The 16051-nt window shown below is 38.9% G+C and overlaps 2 protein-coding genes across 5 annotated transcripts in view; one reads left to right on the top strand and one right to left on the bottom strand.

The window, feature by feature from the left end:
* The window catches only part of COL6A6 (collagen type VI alpha 6 chain), a 140637-nt gene extending 139248 nt beyond the window's left edge, over nt 1-1389 (top strand). For both annotated transcript variants that reach the window (XM_077865236.1, XM_077865234.1), the window contains one exon: nt 2-1389. The gene's annotated coding sequence lies outside the window, so the exon portion shown is untranslated. The remainder of the gene's footprint in view (nt 1) is intronic.
* A 1546-nt stretch (nt 1390-2935) lies between these two features.
* PIK3R4 (phosphoinositide-3-kinase regulatory subunit 4) overlaps nt 2936-16051 on the bottom strand; it is a 71488-nt gene continuing 58372 nt past the window's right edge. For 2 of the 3 annotated variants that reach the window (XM_077865231.1, XM_077865232.1), the window contains exons 15-20: nt 10682-10893; nt 8561-8692; nt 5297-5397; nt 4629-4717; nt 4220-4328; nt 2936-3490 (exon numbers count right to left, since the gene is read on the bottom strand). In XM_077865231.1, the coding sequence (XP_077721357.1) occupies nt 3320-3490; nt 4220-4328; nt 4629-4717; nt 5297-5397; nt 8561-8692; nt 10682-10893 (814 nt within the window). In that variant the 3' untranslated portion in view covers nt 2936-3319. Of the gene's footprint in view, nt 3491-4219; nt 4329-4628; nt 4718-5296; nt 5509-8560; nt 8693-10681; nt 10894-16051 lie in introns of those variants that run through there. The other variant, XM_077865233.1, reaches the window with a different exon arrangement.

Below are 16051 nucleotides of genomic sequence, written 5' to 3'. Positions count from 1 at the left end.
GGTAAATTTTAAATAGTATATACATGAGCCAATGCTAATTCTTTTGATTTAAGTCTGTAAACAGCTTTTGTTCTCTATTTAGTACTGTTTAATGTCCATCTGTTTAACAAAAGGTTAATGTTTTGAAAGATCTCAACATTTAATTTAGAAATTGATGCTTATATGTCATAATTTTGAAAACTTGGCTTTCCGTGATACTATTTATATATATATACATCATCGTCTCTGTGTGGACAGCTAGTTTCTGATAGGCTTGTGCTGGAAGGTTTCCTCCTGCTTTCTGCAGTTGTTTGCTTGGACAGGTAAGAAGCAGAGAATAATTTTCTCTGCCCAACTCCTCTTTAACATACTGAGAAACTTGTTAATTCCCCCCAAAACAAATAATTGCTTTTGAGCTAGAAGTTCCCTCATTATATAGAGCCTCCTAACTGGCCATTTTGATGGACTTTATTCTTTACCATTGTTATATATATATATATATATATATATATATATATATTATTTTTTACCAATCCATATATTCTTTAGACAAGGAGAATAAAGACAACTTGTAATGGGTGAAGCTGAGTTACTTTTACCTATCAAGAAGCTACTTAGTCAACAGTGAATAGTACCAAACAGGACAGACCAAGATCTAAATACAGTCTTAGAGTCTTAAATGCATATTGTGTTTGGAAAAGGTAAAATTGTTAATGTTTTAATCTACAAATCCATTTGGGATTGCAAAGATGTACAGAGATGCACAGAGATCAGAGTTAGTTAAAGCAGGAAAGGTCTTCCGAATGCCTCGCCTCCAGTAGAATTCTGACAGCTTGCTCCCTCCTTACCCACATCCAGATCACAAAATTCTTTATCTTATTAGACCAATATTTTCAACAACTAAACATCAAATTAATTAATTTAGACACAATATTTGGACCTTACCTTGACTTGTCAGAGCTGGCTCGAGTTGGTAACAACAGCCCTGCTTGGATGCATGGCCGATGGCTACTGGCACCTAAGGTCATCTTTTCTTTCTTCATGAAACAAAGGCCATCTACACTGTTTTAAAACCACTTCTACCATCCTTACTCAGGTAACTCCATAGAGATAACTCCCAATTCCTTCGGAGGGGCATGGAGTTAAAAATGTCATATTCATACTCAGGAAATAGAAAAGAATAAAACATATCATCAGCTTGCTTCATACCATAAGTGGTGCTTAGGGGTTCAGGAAAAAATTATGTTTCAAGTAGAGGAAATTGATGAACAACATTTAAGAGTTTTAATAAAAGGGCCTTTTCTGGTTAACTTTGGATTAAGCAAAAACTCTTCCTGTTTACTGCTAGAAATACTTAAAAAAATGTATTTGTCTATTTTTCTGCATTGATAAAGTATACCAAAAATTTTTGCCCTTGGTAATTGAGATTATTTTAGCATTTCAGGTCATCTTTATAATCCTTAACAGATGAAGGGTCTGTAAGTACTAAGTTCCTTTTTAAAAATCCCTAATATTAGCATTTCTCATGATTTACTTCTTTCTCCTAGAAGGGAAAAGCAGCAAAAATTTGGGTGTAAATTAAATAGACCCCTATTTAAACCACAAATCGCACAAATAGTGGTGCATCCTGGTTTAAACATGTAAATTAATTGACTATAAAGGACAGGCCTATTATTTCTGCACTAAGCTAGGAGTAAAACATGTTTAAAAAAGTTGAAAAACAAGATGCAACTCAACGTGGCCTTAGATTGTAATAGTAACAATTCAACCAAATTACCCTCTTTTTTAAAGGGGGGAGTTTAAGTGGGAAGAGGAATGGGTGGCAGGAAGATAAGGGGAAAAAAGGATTCCATCTCCATCAGCCCACTCCATTTTCCCCTCAGTATGTTTGTCAGTCATGTAGCTTCGCTAATGGCTCAAGGCTTGAAGTCCTCTCTCAGCCTAACAGTTTATCTCACACAAGTAACCTCCAACCTCTGCAGACACGAATCTGACTTAGTAGCTAGAAACTCTGTATATTTGGTCTTAACAGGGATCCCTGGGTGGCGCAGCGGTTTGGCGCCTGCCTTTGGCCCAGGGCGTGATCCTGGAGACCCGGGATCGAGTCCCACGTCGGGCTCCCGGTGCATGGAGCCTGCTTCTCCCTCTGCCTGTGTCTCTGCCCCTCTCTCTCTGTGTGTGTGACTATCATAAATGAATAAAAATTAAAAAAAAATATTTAAAAAAATATTTGGTCTTAACAGACATAAACGGAAGGAGAGGCAATGTAACATGACAATGTCAAAGTTGCAAATCCTACCGTTCCACTAGCTATCTAGCCTTGTCAAGGTCCAGGCTCCTAGCTCAGGCCTTTGTGAATGACAGGGTTTTTTGATGAGTTTAGACAGGTAAACTCAAAATTAAGTGCACTGAATCATGAAGCCAGACCTATGCACTGCAAACTGTCAGGTATTTTAAACATTATAAACCTTTTAGCAAATGGTAAAAATTAAATGTGGAGAGGCAATTAGGTTCATGTACAAATAACTGATAAACTTGAAGGGTTTATTTTTATGGGAAAGGCCAATTGTGGGCTTAAAAACACACCAAAAACGTATACTTTTAAACAACTTAGTCCTTTCCTTTTTTATGCATTTAATAAACAACTGACACTGGATAAAAGCAAGCTGATAGCCCAAGATTCAGAATTTATACTAGAGCCTATAAAAGACAGTAATGATGGCCAAGGAGAGACATTTTTCGACACACAGATCAGTACTGGCAGACTCTAAAACAGGATAAAAAGATATGATAAAGCAGAACAAAATACAGAGACTCCAGAAATGTGAGCATAAGGCCTAGCTCTGCCACTGATTCTTTGAGACACTGAGTCCATTTCTTCAGAACAGATGCTGCTGAAGAGTTTATTCTTCTGCTAAAGTTTACTGTTAAAAACATCAACAAAAACAAAAAACCCTTAAGATGTTTGAATACAGTTTATTGGCTGGTTTGAATAGCAAAAATGTGTTTACATTATAATAGCTTACAACCATCTTTATCAATACAAAGTAAACTTGGATCATAGAAGTCTTAGCATTTTGAACTCCTTGCCTCTGTAACATACAAAATAAAAAGTTCCAGATACTGCTGGCTGATTCCTGCAGAGATAAATGCATGGGTATACATACTAGTTGAGTGCAACTTCTGTAACCACCTTGGATGGGATCTGTTTAATCATGAAACAGTAATATAGAGACATAATTTTGAAAAGGAATCTCACTTCTGTCCTCTAAAAATACCTTTGCTCTCAAGTTACAGTATACTTATAAATTTATTACAAATTATACAGACCTCTAGGTTTTCATTTCCACACCTTAACAATTCCATCTCTAGATGCAGTTACAATGAAGCCCTGTGTTGTCTGGAACGTGGCCACATCTGTGATGATATCATGGTGTCCCACAGGCAGAGATTCTGGGCCCTTCCGTGGGGTGTCATCACTCGGTCCTACTTTCTGCTTATTCTGGATCTCCTGTTTCATAGTTAAAAGTCATGGAGAAAACCAGAAGTTAAAAGTCTGTACCATATTGTATCTCTTAACAGTACTGTTGCTTCTGGGACAGGTAATTATTGTTAAGGCTAAAACTTCCTGTGAGGTGGTCATCCCTTCACAGATACACTGAGTAAAATGATACTCTCTTTTCCAGGAGTAGCCTCTTAGAAATACGGAAAACTTATAAACAGGCCAATAATCTGTACATATTATCTTTTGTCACCATCAAAAGAAAAAAGGGAAGCACAATGACCAGAATATGGATGTAAACACTTATCTGTCATAAAGGAAGCTTTCATTCATTTACTGAGCACCTTCTAGGACCCAGGCACTTTCAGATTCAATTATCTTGTTTGAAGTTTTTGCCCAACTCCAGAATATAAGCTTTGGAGTTCCAACAGCCAGGTCTGAATCCCAGCTTCATTGTTTACTGCCTGGATGATCTTAGACAAGTTACTTCCTGGTGCTTAACTTTCTTATTTATAGAAGGAAAATAATAAATTATGAGGACTGAGCAAGAATATAAAGTGCTTGCTCCGAGCTATGTACTTAATGTGTGTGTCTTTTATATGTTTATTATACCTTAATAAATTTTAAAAAAATACAAAAAAGCCAAGAGAAAATCAATGTATTTCTTAAATACTGCCACTCTTGGCCAAAGTCATTTTTGTGCCTAGAGAAGCTGAGAGAAAACAAGACTGCTTGTACCTGGACAACTTCAGTGCCTTCAATTATTTTCCTATAGTACGATACAGATGAAGAACTAGTACTTCCTGCAACAATATAGGACCTCTCGGGGTAAGCCAAGTCCCAAAACCTAGGGAAGAGGAAACGAATGTTGATCATCTCTGAAGAAGGGGAGGAACTAATGATCATTAACTTACATTCATCAATGCATAACTTCTTTTAAGAAAAATCTCTTTTCCAAATGCAAAAGAGCATAAAATTAGGGACAAATGAAGAATCAACAGCTATTCCTGCTACATGCAGAGGATTTTAAACATTACAACACTGATAACATCCTCTCATTAACCATAGTATCCATCCACTTATTATCCTTATTACCTTTCTCCTTTTTAAGTGTTACATAGTAACTATTCTTTATTAGATATTGTACCTTATTTTCATGTCTGAGCCAGCTGTTAGAAGGATGGGATTTCCATCTGCAGGACTACAGTAGATACCATGGACACTGTGAGGAGAAGGCTTTAAAAATAAGAATCCAATTAAAGATACCAGCATATTCCATAAGTGGTACCATTTCTAAAAACAAGTCAACTGGTGGTAGCTTTCCAGACACCTGATTAACTGACGAAATGAGAGACCATTTATGGATACCTCCTACACGTCTTTCTTAGGACCTTAAAATGCATTTGCCTTGTATCATTCTGAATGAAGAGGCAAGATCTCTTCAGCCTCTTAAAATGTTCTATTTGGGAGGGCTCCAACTAAAGGAGATAAAAACATCTTTCCTACCTTTTGCCCCAATGAAGCACTGGGGATGGCTACATGACAAAAGTGCAGGGAAGAGGGTCACGTTCCAATTAACCCAGATTTTTACTGGAGCTCCACAGAAACACCACAAACCTTATGGAGCTAGCAACCAAAATGCCCAGATACTAGTAAGCCTAAGGAACTGGAAAGCATCTATACGGCAATGGCCACCTAATATTAATTTAAAATATAACCCAAAAGCCCAACAGATGCCAGGTTTGGTAAAATGGTTCAAAGTGCTCAGGATGTGGGAAATTAGATTGGCCTTTATAATAAAAACCAGAAGCAAACCTGTAACTCAGAGAGTGGTGGTGCACTGCTAGCCCAGAGAGTGAATCTTCTGTCGCCAGTCTCCATGTCCCACATGGATACTTCATTGTTGCCCTGCACAGCTAAGGGAAACACAGGCCAGAACCATTACTCAGACCAGAATTTACTCTCAGAGCTTCCACATCTTGGTAGATAATCCAAGTCAGTCTGGACCTATTTCCATTTCTCCAATCCTGCAAAAAAAAAAAATGCTCACTCTGCTTTTAAATAATGCTGTGGCCCTGTCACCAGACTGTAGGGCAAAAGAAAGATGTTTTTAATCAACTACCAGTAAATACTTACTGGTGTACAGCAATGGAGAAAACTGTGGGATAGAAAGGTGAATCATAAACAGATTCTATGCTAAAGAAACCTACAGCCTAGAAATAGAGAAATATATAAAGATAAGACAATGAGAGCAAAAAGAACTTCAGAGCTCCACCTGAACTCAAGGAAAAGATCCCATCCAGTGGGTAAGAATCAAGGTCACATTGTGGAGATGTTTTCACTGGGACTGAAAGAACATGTACAGCTGGGCAGATACAGGTAAGTTATTTTAGGCAGAAAGAATGTTTTGTGTTCTTTGCTCATTCCAATTTCTGGGTGTCTGAGAAAATGAGTAATCGGTGTGAGTAAAGCATATCTGTGATAGGGAGGAGCAGCAGAGGAAGGCAGGGGAAGATTATGGCAAAAGGAAACTATAGGCTTGAGAGAGAAAGACATTATCCCCTATTTTTCAGCAGGGGGAGTGACAATACTTCATTCTTTCATGAACCAATGTTTACTATGAGTTCATCACTGTCCTAGATGCTGAGGAAAATGAGGCAAACAATGCAAAAAAAATTCCGTTTCATAGAACTTACATTCTGATGGGGACAACAAACCAAAAAAATGCAAAGTCCCTGAATTAGGAATGTGCTTAGTTCAAGGAGAAAGCCCATGGGGCAAACTGCGCATGGGGCAGAGGCAGGAAGAAGCACAGGAGGACTGGTCGGTCTCAATCCGCTGGCCACTCCAAGGCTGATCCCCGGGGGCCACGTCAATAGGCTGCTGTGCCCTCTGACTTCTACATGGGTTTGGCCTGTGGTAAATTAAAAGCCACCCCCCCCCCCCCCAATAGGTCCTAATCTCTGGTGATTGTGAATGTTACCTCATATGATATAGTGACTTTGCAGATATGATTAAGGGCCTCAAGATGGAATTTTCCTGGATCATCCAGGTGAGCCCTAAATGCAATCACTGTATCCTTGTAAGAGGGAGGCATTTGACAGTAGAAGACAATAGGCAATAAAACAAGATGCTATGGTGGTGGCTTTGAAGAGAAGGAAAAGAGGCCAGAGCCAAGGAAAGCAGATGCAGGAAAAGGCAAGAGGATGGATTCTCCCCTAGGCCCTGCTGCCACCTTGAATTTGGCTCCACAAAACTCATTTCAAACTCCTGGCCTCCAGAACTGTTAAAGAATAGAATGTGTGTTGTTTTAAGCTACCAACTTTGTGGCTTTATTACACCTAAAAATAAAATGGTCACAGTTTCCTAATGGTCATAGGAAACTAAAACAGGCGTATGGAAGCCACAGTAGGAGACCAAAGGGATAGATAAAAATGTCTCATCTCAGGCTGCCTGTGTCCCTCATGTCAAAATCACTGCTCCTCTCAAGGTGGCCCTCTCTATTCAACTTCTTTGCAAACTCCAGTTAACCATTCCCTCCCCTCCTGCCCTCTGGTATCAGTCCTATTTCATTGGCTTTCATGATGCCTCTACATTCACACTTCCATCAATAGTTCCTTTGAAAATAAATCCTCCTCAAATGATCCTGCTTCAGTTTGCCATCAGTTTCCTGTTGGAACCTTGACAAAGTCAGAGGTAGCAGGGGCAGATTCCCACTAAGCCTCTGGGCGATGGTGAGGAGTTTGGCTGTAACCTGGAATGGGAAGATACTGAGCAGCAGAAAGAACATTAGAATTAAAGCAGAGAGTTACAAGGATACTGCATTAATAGGGACAAGAGTTTATGGTGGTTTGGATAAGGGAGACAGTGATGGAAATAGTAAAAAGTGATCAGATTCTGAATATATTTTAGGAGAGATAATACAGGATTCGCTGATGGACTACAAGGAAGATGAGAGAAGAATCAAGAACAACACCAGACTTCCTCCTGAGCATCTACCATAAAAGAGCTGTCATTTACTGGGACAATACTGTGGGAAGAATGGTTCTGTCTTGAAGTAGGAAACCAAGTATTCAGTTTGGACATGTCAAATTAAAGGTGCCTATTAGACATCTTAGGGGAGGATTTTAAATAGCTATAAAACTGAATTAATGTGGTATTTAAAGCATGGGACTAGACAAAATCATACAGCAAAGCCAGTGCAGAAGAAGAAGGGTTCAGGACCTAATACTGAGGACTGAGACAGTTGAGCAGGCCACAATTTAAAAGACAAGAGAGGGGAAATCAGTAGCAAATCACTGAATAGGAGAACCAAAAATGATGTCCTTGAAGTCAAGTAAGGAAAGTAGTTCAGAAAGAGGAAACTATCAACTGACCAAATTATGAGTCAAATGAGAAGCAAGCCATCAAATCTGACAATGCGGAGACTTTGACAGCAGCAGCATATGAGCTGGTCTATGTATAAGAGAAGGGACCAGAGAGCCTAGATACAAGATGACCAATGAGAGGACAGAAGAATAACAAGAGCTACTATTTATCAAGCACTAACTACATGTATGCCAGACTATGTGCTTTACATGTTTTATCTCAAATTCTTACAACTCTGCTAGGAAAGTATTTTTTTTTTTTTTTTTTTTTTTTTAGGAAAGTATTTTTAACCACATTTTACAGATGAGGAAAGTAAATTTCAAAGACCTGCCAAGAATCTGTACAAAAATATCCATATGAGGAAAGGGACAGGAGGGAAAGCTTGCAAAAAACAAACACAACAATAAGAAATGGCAACTAACAAGGATAAGTTGAGGTTTCTAACTTAGATTTTTAAGATGGTGGCAGCTTTAACAAAAATATGGAAGAAAAAATAAATGGAAGGTAATGGTGGCGATTAATGAGAACATTTTTAAAGATAAATATGAAATGACAGTGAGCGGTGGTGAGAACTTCCATCATCAAAACACAATCAAGCATTTGGTTTACATGTAAAAAAAAACTTTAAGAATATGAGTCTTGACAGCAGGGTATTATGAATTTTCTTTAAAAAAAATCTCCCAATACCTGAAAGCCAGCCCTCTATTTTACCTGCAATCACCCAGGACTGATAATGAGGGTGCATTGAGAGGCGTCTGATTCGAGCCCTGGAAGGATGACAGTGACTGGAAATTGGCAACTGGAACCTCATGTCCCAACAAGCCATAGTACCGCTGCTTGTACCTTAAAGGAAAAAAAAGTAAAAAAAACTACCATATACTGATTAAAGTACATAAAGCTGCATTTATACAAATAATAATTAGCTTTGTATAAATGTATTTTATTCATTCTTTGTTCTCATGAAGCTGTCTCCCTGCTGTCACACAGCACTTCTGCTTGTTAAGATAAAAAGTGCTCATCACAATGCTACTACATAATTGTCTAATTAGACAATACATGTAAATTAAAAATGAATAATTCATTAGTTAACACTGGTATTAACTGCCAAAGGCACTCATAAAAAAACAAAAGGTCTAGAGAAGATACAAACTGAATTTGATAGGTCAAGATGTTCAGAATGCCTTATTTTTTTTTAATTTATTTAAATTCAATTTGCCTACATATAACATCCAGTGCTCGTCCCATCAAGTGCCCTCCGTAGTGCCTGTCACCCACTTACCCCATCGCCCACCCACCTCTCCTTCTGCAACCCTTTGTGTCCCAGAGTTAGGAGTCCCTCATGGTTTGTCTCCTTAATTTTTCCCCAGTTTCCCTCCTTTCCCTTATAATCCCTTTCACTATTTCTTATACAGAATGCCTTAAATCACCAAAGATGTTTCAAACATTCTGGAAACAAGTATGGGTATCTAATCATAGCAAAAACTGGAGTGAATGCCTGCATATCTGCCTATGACAAACACCACAGAGAAGCACCCCCAACCCCCAAAGAATAATGCCAACCCTGACACTGAATAGCTGGTCCTGACAGAGGCACAGAGTGTATTCTTTGATTGTTCTCCAATTCCAATAGAGATACTGGGAGCAAAAGGCCAATAGGGTCCCTCTCTTTCCCCATCCCACTCCAGGACAATGGCTCAAACAACCATACATAATTTGGCTGCCCTCCTCAAAGCTAATCAGGGTACCTGAGAGCCATCACTGCCATCTACTAATTTGCTTAGAGTTTATATCTACTCTTGGAGGCACGGCATCACATCTTCCTATTCCTGTGCAGTTTATTCACACACAAGACAAACACAATGTATTCCATTAAAGAGCAGATACTTAACAATGTCATAAATGTAAGTTAGGGAATCTAGAAACCAAAATTCAAGCACAACAGATTATAATTCTTCAGAAAGTATACCAAGTGGGAAAAAATGAGATGTGATACATTCTCAAAGGGCAGGTTCAAAGCCCTGTGGAGGCAAAATGTGAAACAAACGAAGGAAAGAGGCCAGCAAGATTACACGGTACACCTTCAGCCTTTGAGGAAGGGAGGCAAGGAGGAATAGTAAGGCAAGAAACTGCTGTTTAGCTCTTTCCCAGTACCAGACCCTGTGATAGATGCTTTTACCTCATTAAATCCTGAAAGCAGCCCTTGAAAGGATTAGCCCCATTTGAAGATGAGGATACTAAGACAGAGGAGTTATGCAGCTTGCCTGGGGTTATTGGAATTTGAAACCAAGTCTGCCCAAATTCAAATGCTCTCATCTATAAGCCAGACCTGCTGCTTCCCTGGCAGGATAACAGAATGCCAGCAAATCTGATCACTATAATGATTATAAAGAGGTTCAATTAAGAACAAAGAGAAAGAGAAAGCTTTTATGCATTGGGATACTGATACCACTCTTTCAAATTGGTTTTTTAATAAAATAAATTGCAAGTGATTATAATAATCATTAAAAAAAAAAAAAAAAGGAGATTGGGGAGGGTGCCTGGGTGGCTCAGTCAGTTAAGCATCTGACTCGTGGTTTCAGCTGTCATGATCTCAGGGTTGTGAAACTGAGCTCCCTGTTGGGCTCCAAGCTGAGCATGGAGCCTGCATGGGATTTGCTCTCTCTCTCCCTCCCCCTACCCCCACCCCACCTCATGCTCACTCTAAAAAAAAAAAAAAAAAAGAGAGATGGGAAAAAATTACCAATGAAGAAAAAGGAAAAAACTTTCACAAGAAGGCAATTTCAGGTATTAGTGGCATTTACAATCCAGTCAATGACTTGAAAGTCAGCTCACCAATGCAGAGCCAGCACTGATGGATGTCCACAGCAAAAGAAGTGATGAGGCCTGACTTCAGATCGTGCTTTAGTGTCCATGCATTGCTTGAAGACCTGAGGTCCCAACCAACTAGAGAGCCATTCACAGTGGCATAGGCCAGAACAGACTGTGCCCCGGAGTTGAAGTGATGCATATCCACAACACAGCCATCATCCTTCTGATCTAGAATTCTAAAGAAATACACAAAGCAAAAGGCAAAGACTTTTCCAGTCACTGAAAACATAGCACCAGCCTCCATTTAAGATGAATTTATATTCTAACCATAGCTAACGAACAACTCTGACCCATTAAGCCAAAGACACCTGAGGCATTTTTAAAAATAACTCTAGACTTATACAAGAGTGGCAAAAATACTACAGAAAATTCTTGTATATCCTTCACCCAACTTCCCCTTGTGTTAACACCCTACATAACCACAGAAAATTTATCAAAACTAAGAAATTAATCTTAGTACAATACTAGTAAAATACAGAACATATTCATTTTATTAGTTTTCCACTCATGTCCTTTTACCGTTCTAGGATCCAAAACAAAATACCACATGTCATTGAGTAGTCATGTCTATCTGATGACCCTAGTCTTTGATTGTCTTTCATGATTTTGACATTTTTCAAGATTACTGGTTATTTTATAGAATGTCCCTCCATTTGGGTTTGCCTCGTGTGTTCTCACCAACTGTTTATGCCTTATTAGAAAGGAGACCACGAAATAACATCTTTCTCAGTGCACTTATGAGGAAGCGCCTGATATTAATTAGAACGTATTAGTGGTGCTGCTGACCTTAATCATTTGGCTAAGGTGGTGTCTGCCAGAATTCTCCACTGTAAAATTATTATTTTATTTTTCCATTTATAACTACTCAATCTTTACTTTCGAGACAATGTAAAAATCCTGTTTCTCTTCAAGTTTTGTCAACACATTTTAGGATCCTTTGATAGACCATACCTGTGGTGTTCTAATGGTGACTATTTCCCTCATTCCTTCTATACTTATTAGACTTTTTCTATGAAAAGAATGGTCACTTCTTCCCCATTAATTTATTCATTTACTTATTTATTTATATCACTATGGACTCATGGATATTTATTTTGTTCTCTGAGTTGTAACCCATACTATTGTGTGTATTGCTCAAGTTGTTCCAACACTGGCCACAAGAAGCTCTCTCAGGTTGGTTCCAATGCCCTTTCAACACACCTTTTTGAACCACTGCCTAAATTTCTGGCATCACAAAATACTCAAGACTCATATTTTTACTACCTAGCTGAGGAAAAAACCAGTTCTCCAAGAAGCCTGGTTCCTTTTATGGAAGACTGGTATTTAAAGATTTATTGATTTTAGAAAGAGAGAGTACTGAAGGGGAGAGAGGGAGAATATCGAGTAGACTCTCCATTGAGCACAGAGACTGACACAGGGCTCAATCCCATGATCCTGAGATCTTGAGCTGAGCTGAAATCAAGTCAGATGCCCATCAACTGAGCCACCCAGGTACCCCAGAAGAATGGTATTTAAAAACCAAGGTCTGTGTGCTAAGTGTTCATTGCTATGAGGCGTATCCCTGCTCTGGTCCCTCTCAATGGCCAGAGCTAGGAAATATGTATACTACACCTGGTACCTGCACTCATATCTCCACTTCTGTGTCTTTTCATGTGTATGGGTGCATATGTATACAAACACACACACGTATACATATATACACATGTATACAAACACACACATATATACACACACACGTATACAAACATATATACACACATATATCATGAGTCCATACTGATAACTATCCAGCACCAGGGTTCATTCTAGCCATCCCTCTCCTCTTCTTTTTTCACTTAAAACAACAGAAATTTGGGACGCCTGGTGGCTCAACAGTTAAGCATCTGCCTCTGGCTCAATGCATGATCTTGGGATCTGGTATTGAATCCGGCATTCAGGCTCCTTGTGGGAGGCCTGCTTCTCCCTTAGCCTGTGACTCTGCCTCTCTCTCTGTCTCTCTCATGAATAAATAAAATCTTTAAAGCAAAACAAAACAAATTTATTCTCTCATGGTTCTGGAAGACTGAAATCCAAAGTCAAAGTGTTGGCAGAGTTGGTTCCTCCTAGAGGCTCTGAGAGAGTCTCTTCCATGCCTCTCTCTTAGCCTCTAGTGATTACAGTAATCCCTGGCATTCCCTGGCTTGCAGTGTATCACTCCAACTTCAGCCTCCAACCTCACACGGTATTCTTGCTGTTTGTTCAATGTCCAAATGTCTTTTTGGGGGTTTATTTTTTTGATTTTTTAAAATTTTATTTAAATTCACTTAATTAACATATAATGTATTACTGGTTTATGAAGTAGAGGTCAGTGATTTATCAGTCTTTTTGTTTTTGTTTTTGTTTTTTTTGGTTTTTTAAAGATTTTATGTATTTATCCATTAGAGAGAGAGAGAGAGAGAGAGAGAGAGGCAGAGACATAGGCAGAGGGAGAAGCAGGCTCCATGCCTGGAGCCCAACGTGGGACTTGATCCTGGGACCCCAGGATCACGCCCTGGGCCGAAGGCAGGTGCAGAACTACTGAGCCACCCGGGGATCCCAATTTATCAGTCTTATATAATACCCAATGCTCATTACATCACATGCCCTCAATGTTATCACCCAGTTACCCCATCCCTCCATCTCCCCTCCCTTTTAGCAGCCCTCAGTTTGTTCCCTGTGATTAAGAGCCATCCCCTTTTCTTATTTGTAACTTCTTTCTTCAACAGTGAGAAGCCTGGCTCTCATTACCTACATATTTACCTATCATTCAACCTTAGTATACAATTAAAGTAGTTTTGGAATTGATAAACCATATTTCCGTGAAAAATCACCAACTAGACACAGTGCTTCAGTTCAGGTCCTTCTGTCATTAGCCTTGCAGTATCCAATTAAACCTGTTTTCCAAAGGCATTAGGCTGGTTCCCTTATTGCCCACACTCTTCAATGTGACTATATGATTCATCTGTATAATAAGTAAATTGATTTGTCACAGATTACATCTATTTTTCCTCCTATATCTGGGTTGATTTTTTTTTTAACCTACATACAGTAAAATTCACTCTTTGGGGCACACTATGCATTATGACAAATGTATAAGCCATGTATCTTCTAACACAGGACAAGTACCCCAAAATAATCTTGTGCAGCCCCTTTGTAATCAACTCCTACCCCATCCCCAACCTGTGACTACCACTGATCTCAATTCCTCCCAATAATTTTGTTTTCCAGAATGTCACATAGTTAGAAACATACAATTAATAGCCTTTTAGGTTTGACTTCTTTCATTAGCAAAAAAGATTTAGGATTCATTGCTTGTAATAAAATAACACTGATTTCTTTTTGTTCCTTTTTATGTACTATTCCATTACATGGGTATGCCATTTTTTTTCAACCTGAGGCATTTTTAAACCACAAAGAATTCATAAACATATTGACTAGTAGTCTCCTTAATCAGTATATATCATGCTTTTGCAGCAACACTATTTTAATTTTATCTCTTAGATCAGGCTTCAGCAAACATTTTCTGTAACGAGCCAGATAGTAAATATTTTAGGCTTTTAGGCTTTGCAAGTCACATATCTCTACTGCATATTCATTTTTTACAATCCTTTAAAAATGCAAAAATCATTCTTAGCTTATGAGCCATACTGTAGGCTATAGTTTGCTGAACTCTGCCAGGTCTTAAACAACTATATTTACGAACATTCTAATACTGACTGTATTTCCCCTAGAGAGATGATGGAAAGTCCAAATGCCAAATAAAATGTAAAAAGGTGCTATAAATTTAGTTAAGAGCCACAACAACAGTCAATCTGATTGAATGAAGCAAACTAAAAAAAAAAAAAAAAAAAAAAAAAAAGACTCATGGCAAGGTTTTTTTTGAGCAACTGCTATCAGTGAAATCTACTAAACGTTCTGGCAAAATCTCTCCCAATCTATGTAGTCAATGTCTGCTCAGGGTAGACAGTAACATTCATAGTAGAAAGTGCTGTCAGCTGTGAGGTACCTATGGGAGGAATGTGCATGCCTCTCTATGTGTCCTGCCAGCACAGTCATCACACAACACACTCTGCCAACAGCTGTTGGTTAAGCTCCATGGAACTCGATAGGTATACTGCTGTACAGTCATCCTCTGTTCAAACTATTTTTTTAAAAACTGGCAGGTATTTTTTTGTTGAAAACAATATATATGTCCTTAACAAAAGCTGCCTAAATCTGTTCAGTGAATGTGTTCAACATAATGCATATTTTTAATTGTAAAGGCAAAACAAAACTATAAATAAAATTATATAAACAATAAAATCCGGGATCCCTGGGTGGCACAGCAGTTTGGCGCCTGCCTTTGGCCCAGGGCGCGATCCTGGAGACCTGGGATCGAATCCCATGTCGGGCTCCCGGTGCGTGGAGCCTGCTTCTCCCTCTGCCTATGTCTCTGCCTCTCTCTCTCTCTCTGTGACTATCATAAATAAATAAAAATTAAAAAAAAAAACAATAAAATCCTAGATGATCCAACATACAACCTTTCCTTCGTTAACCACACCAAGAGCCGAGCCTCATAATCCACTTAACTATTAAAATCTGCTCATTCTGCCTTCTTCCTGTGGGATCCACCCCCTCTGCCTGCCATGTCTTATGTCTTTCTCACCCCCTGCTCTGGCTGCCTAACTCACATCTGGTCTCCCATCTTCCAGGTCTTCTCCCCCATCCCCTGCAAGCTGGTTCCCCCTGTCCCTGTAACATGGGCACAGTATTACACTGCAATCAAAATCCTCTGTTAACTGGTCTGTTTCTTCCAATAGACTGTAGTGTCTTAGAGCCTAATGTATCCATCTTATTTGTATTTGGAATCCTCGGTGTGTAGCATATACTGGTCAATTGAAAACCTATTCTGCTTTATCTTTAAATATCTTACCCCTGTGTTTAATCTGTGAGCAAGGGCAGCCCGGGTGGCTCAGGGGTTTAATGCCGCGTTCAGCCCAGGGCCTGATCCTGGGGACCTGGGATCGAGTCCCACATCAGGCTCCCTGCATGGAGCCTGCTTCTCCCTCTGCCTGTGTCTCTGCCTCTTTCTCTCTCTCCTCTCTGCTGTGTTGCTCATAAATAAATAAAATCTTTAAAAAAAAAAAAAAAAAAATCTGTGAGCAACCACAATTTCTAAGAAATGAAGGAAATTCTTAAATAAAATCAGCCAGTATTTTGTTTTACAATGATAAGCAAATCATTTGACAAAAAGCAGCACTCCATGTTCCCAACAACTTCAGACATTTTAATGCCAAGTGACAAAATGCTGACAACGTTTGGAGTTTTCTTTAATGA

Source organism: Canis aureus, chromosome 22 (assembly GCF_053574225.1).
Source record: "Canis aureus isolate CA01 chromosome 22, VMU_Caureus_v.1.0, whole genome shotgun sequence".
Lineage (NCBI taxonomy): Eukaryota > Metazoa > Chordata > Mammalia > Carnivora > Canidae > Canis > Canis aureus.
Note: the sequence above shows the minus strand (reverse complement) of the source record. Positions and strands in the feature narration are given on the sequence as shown.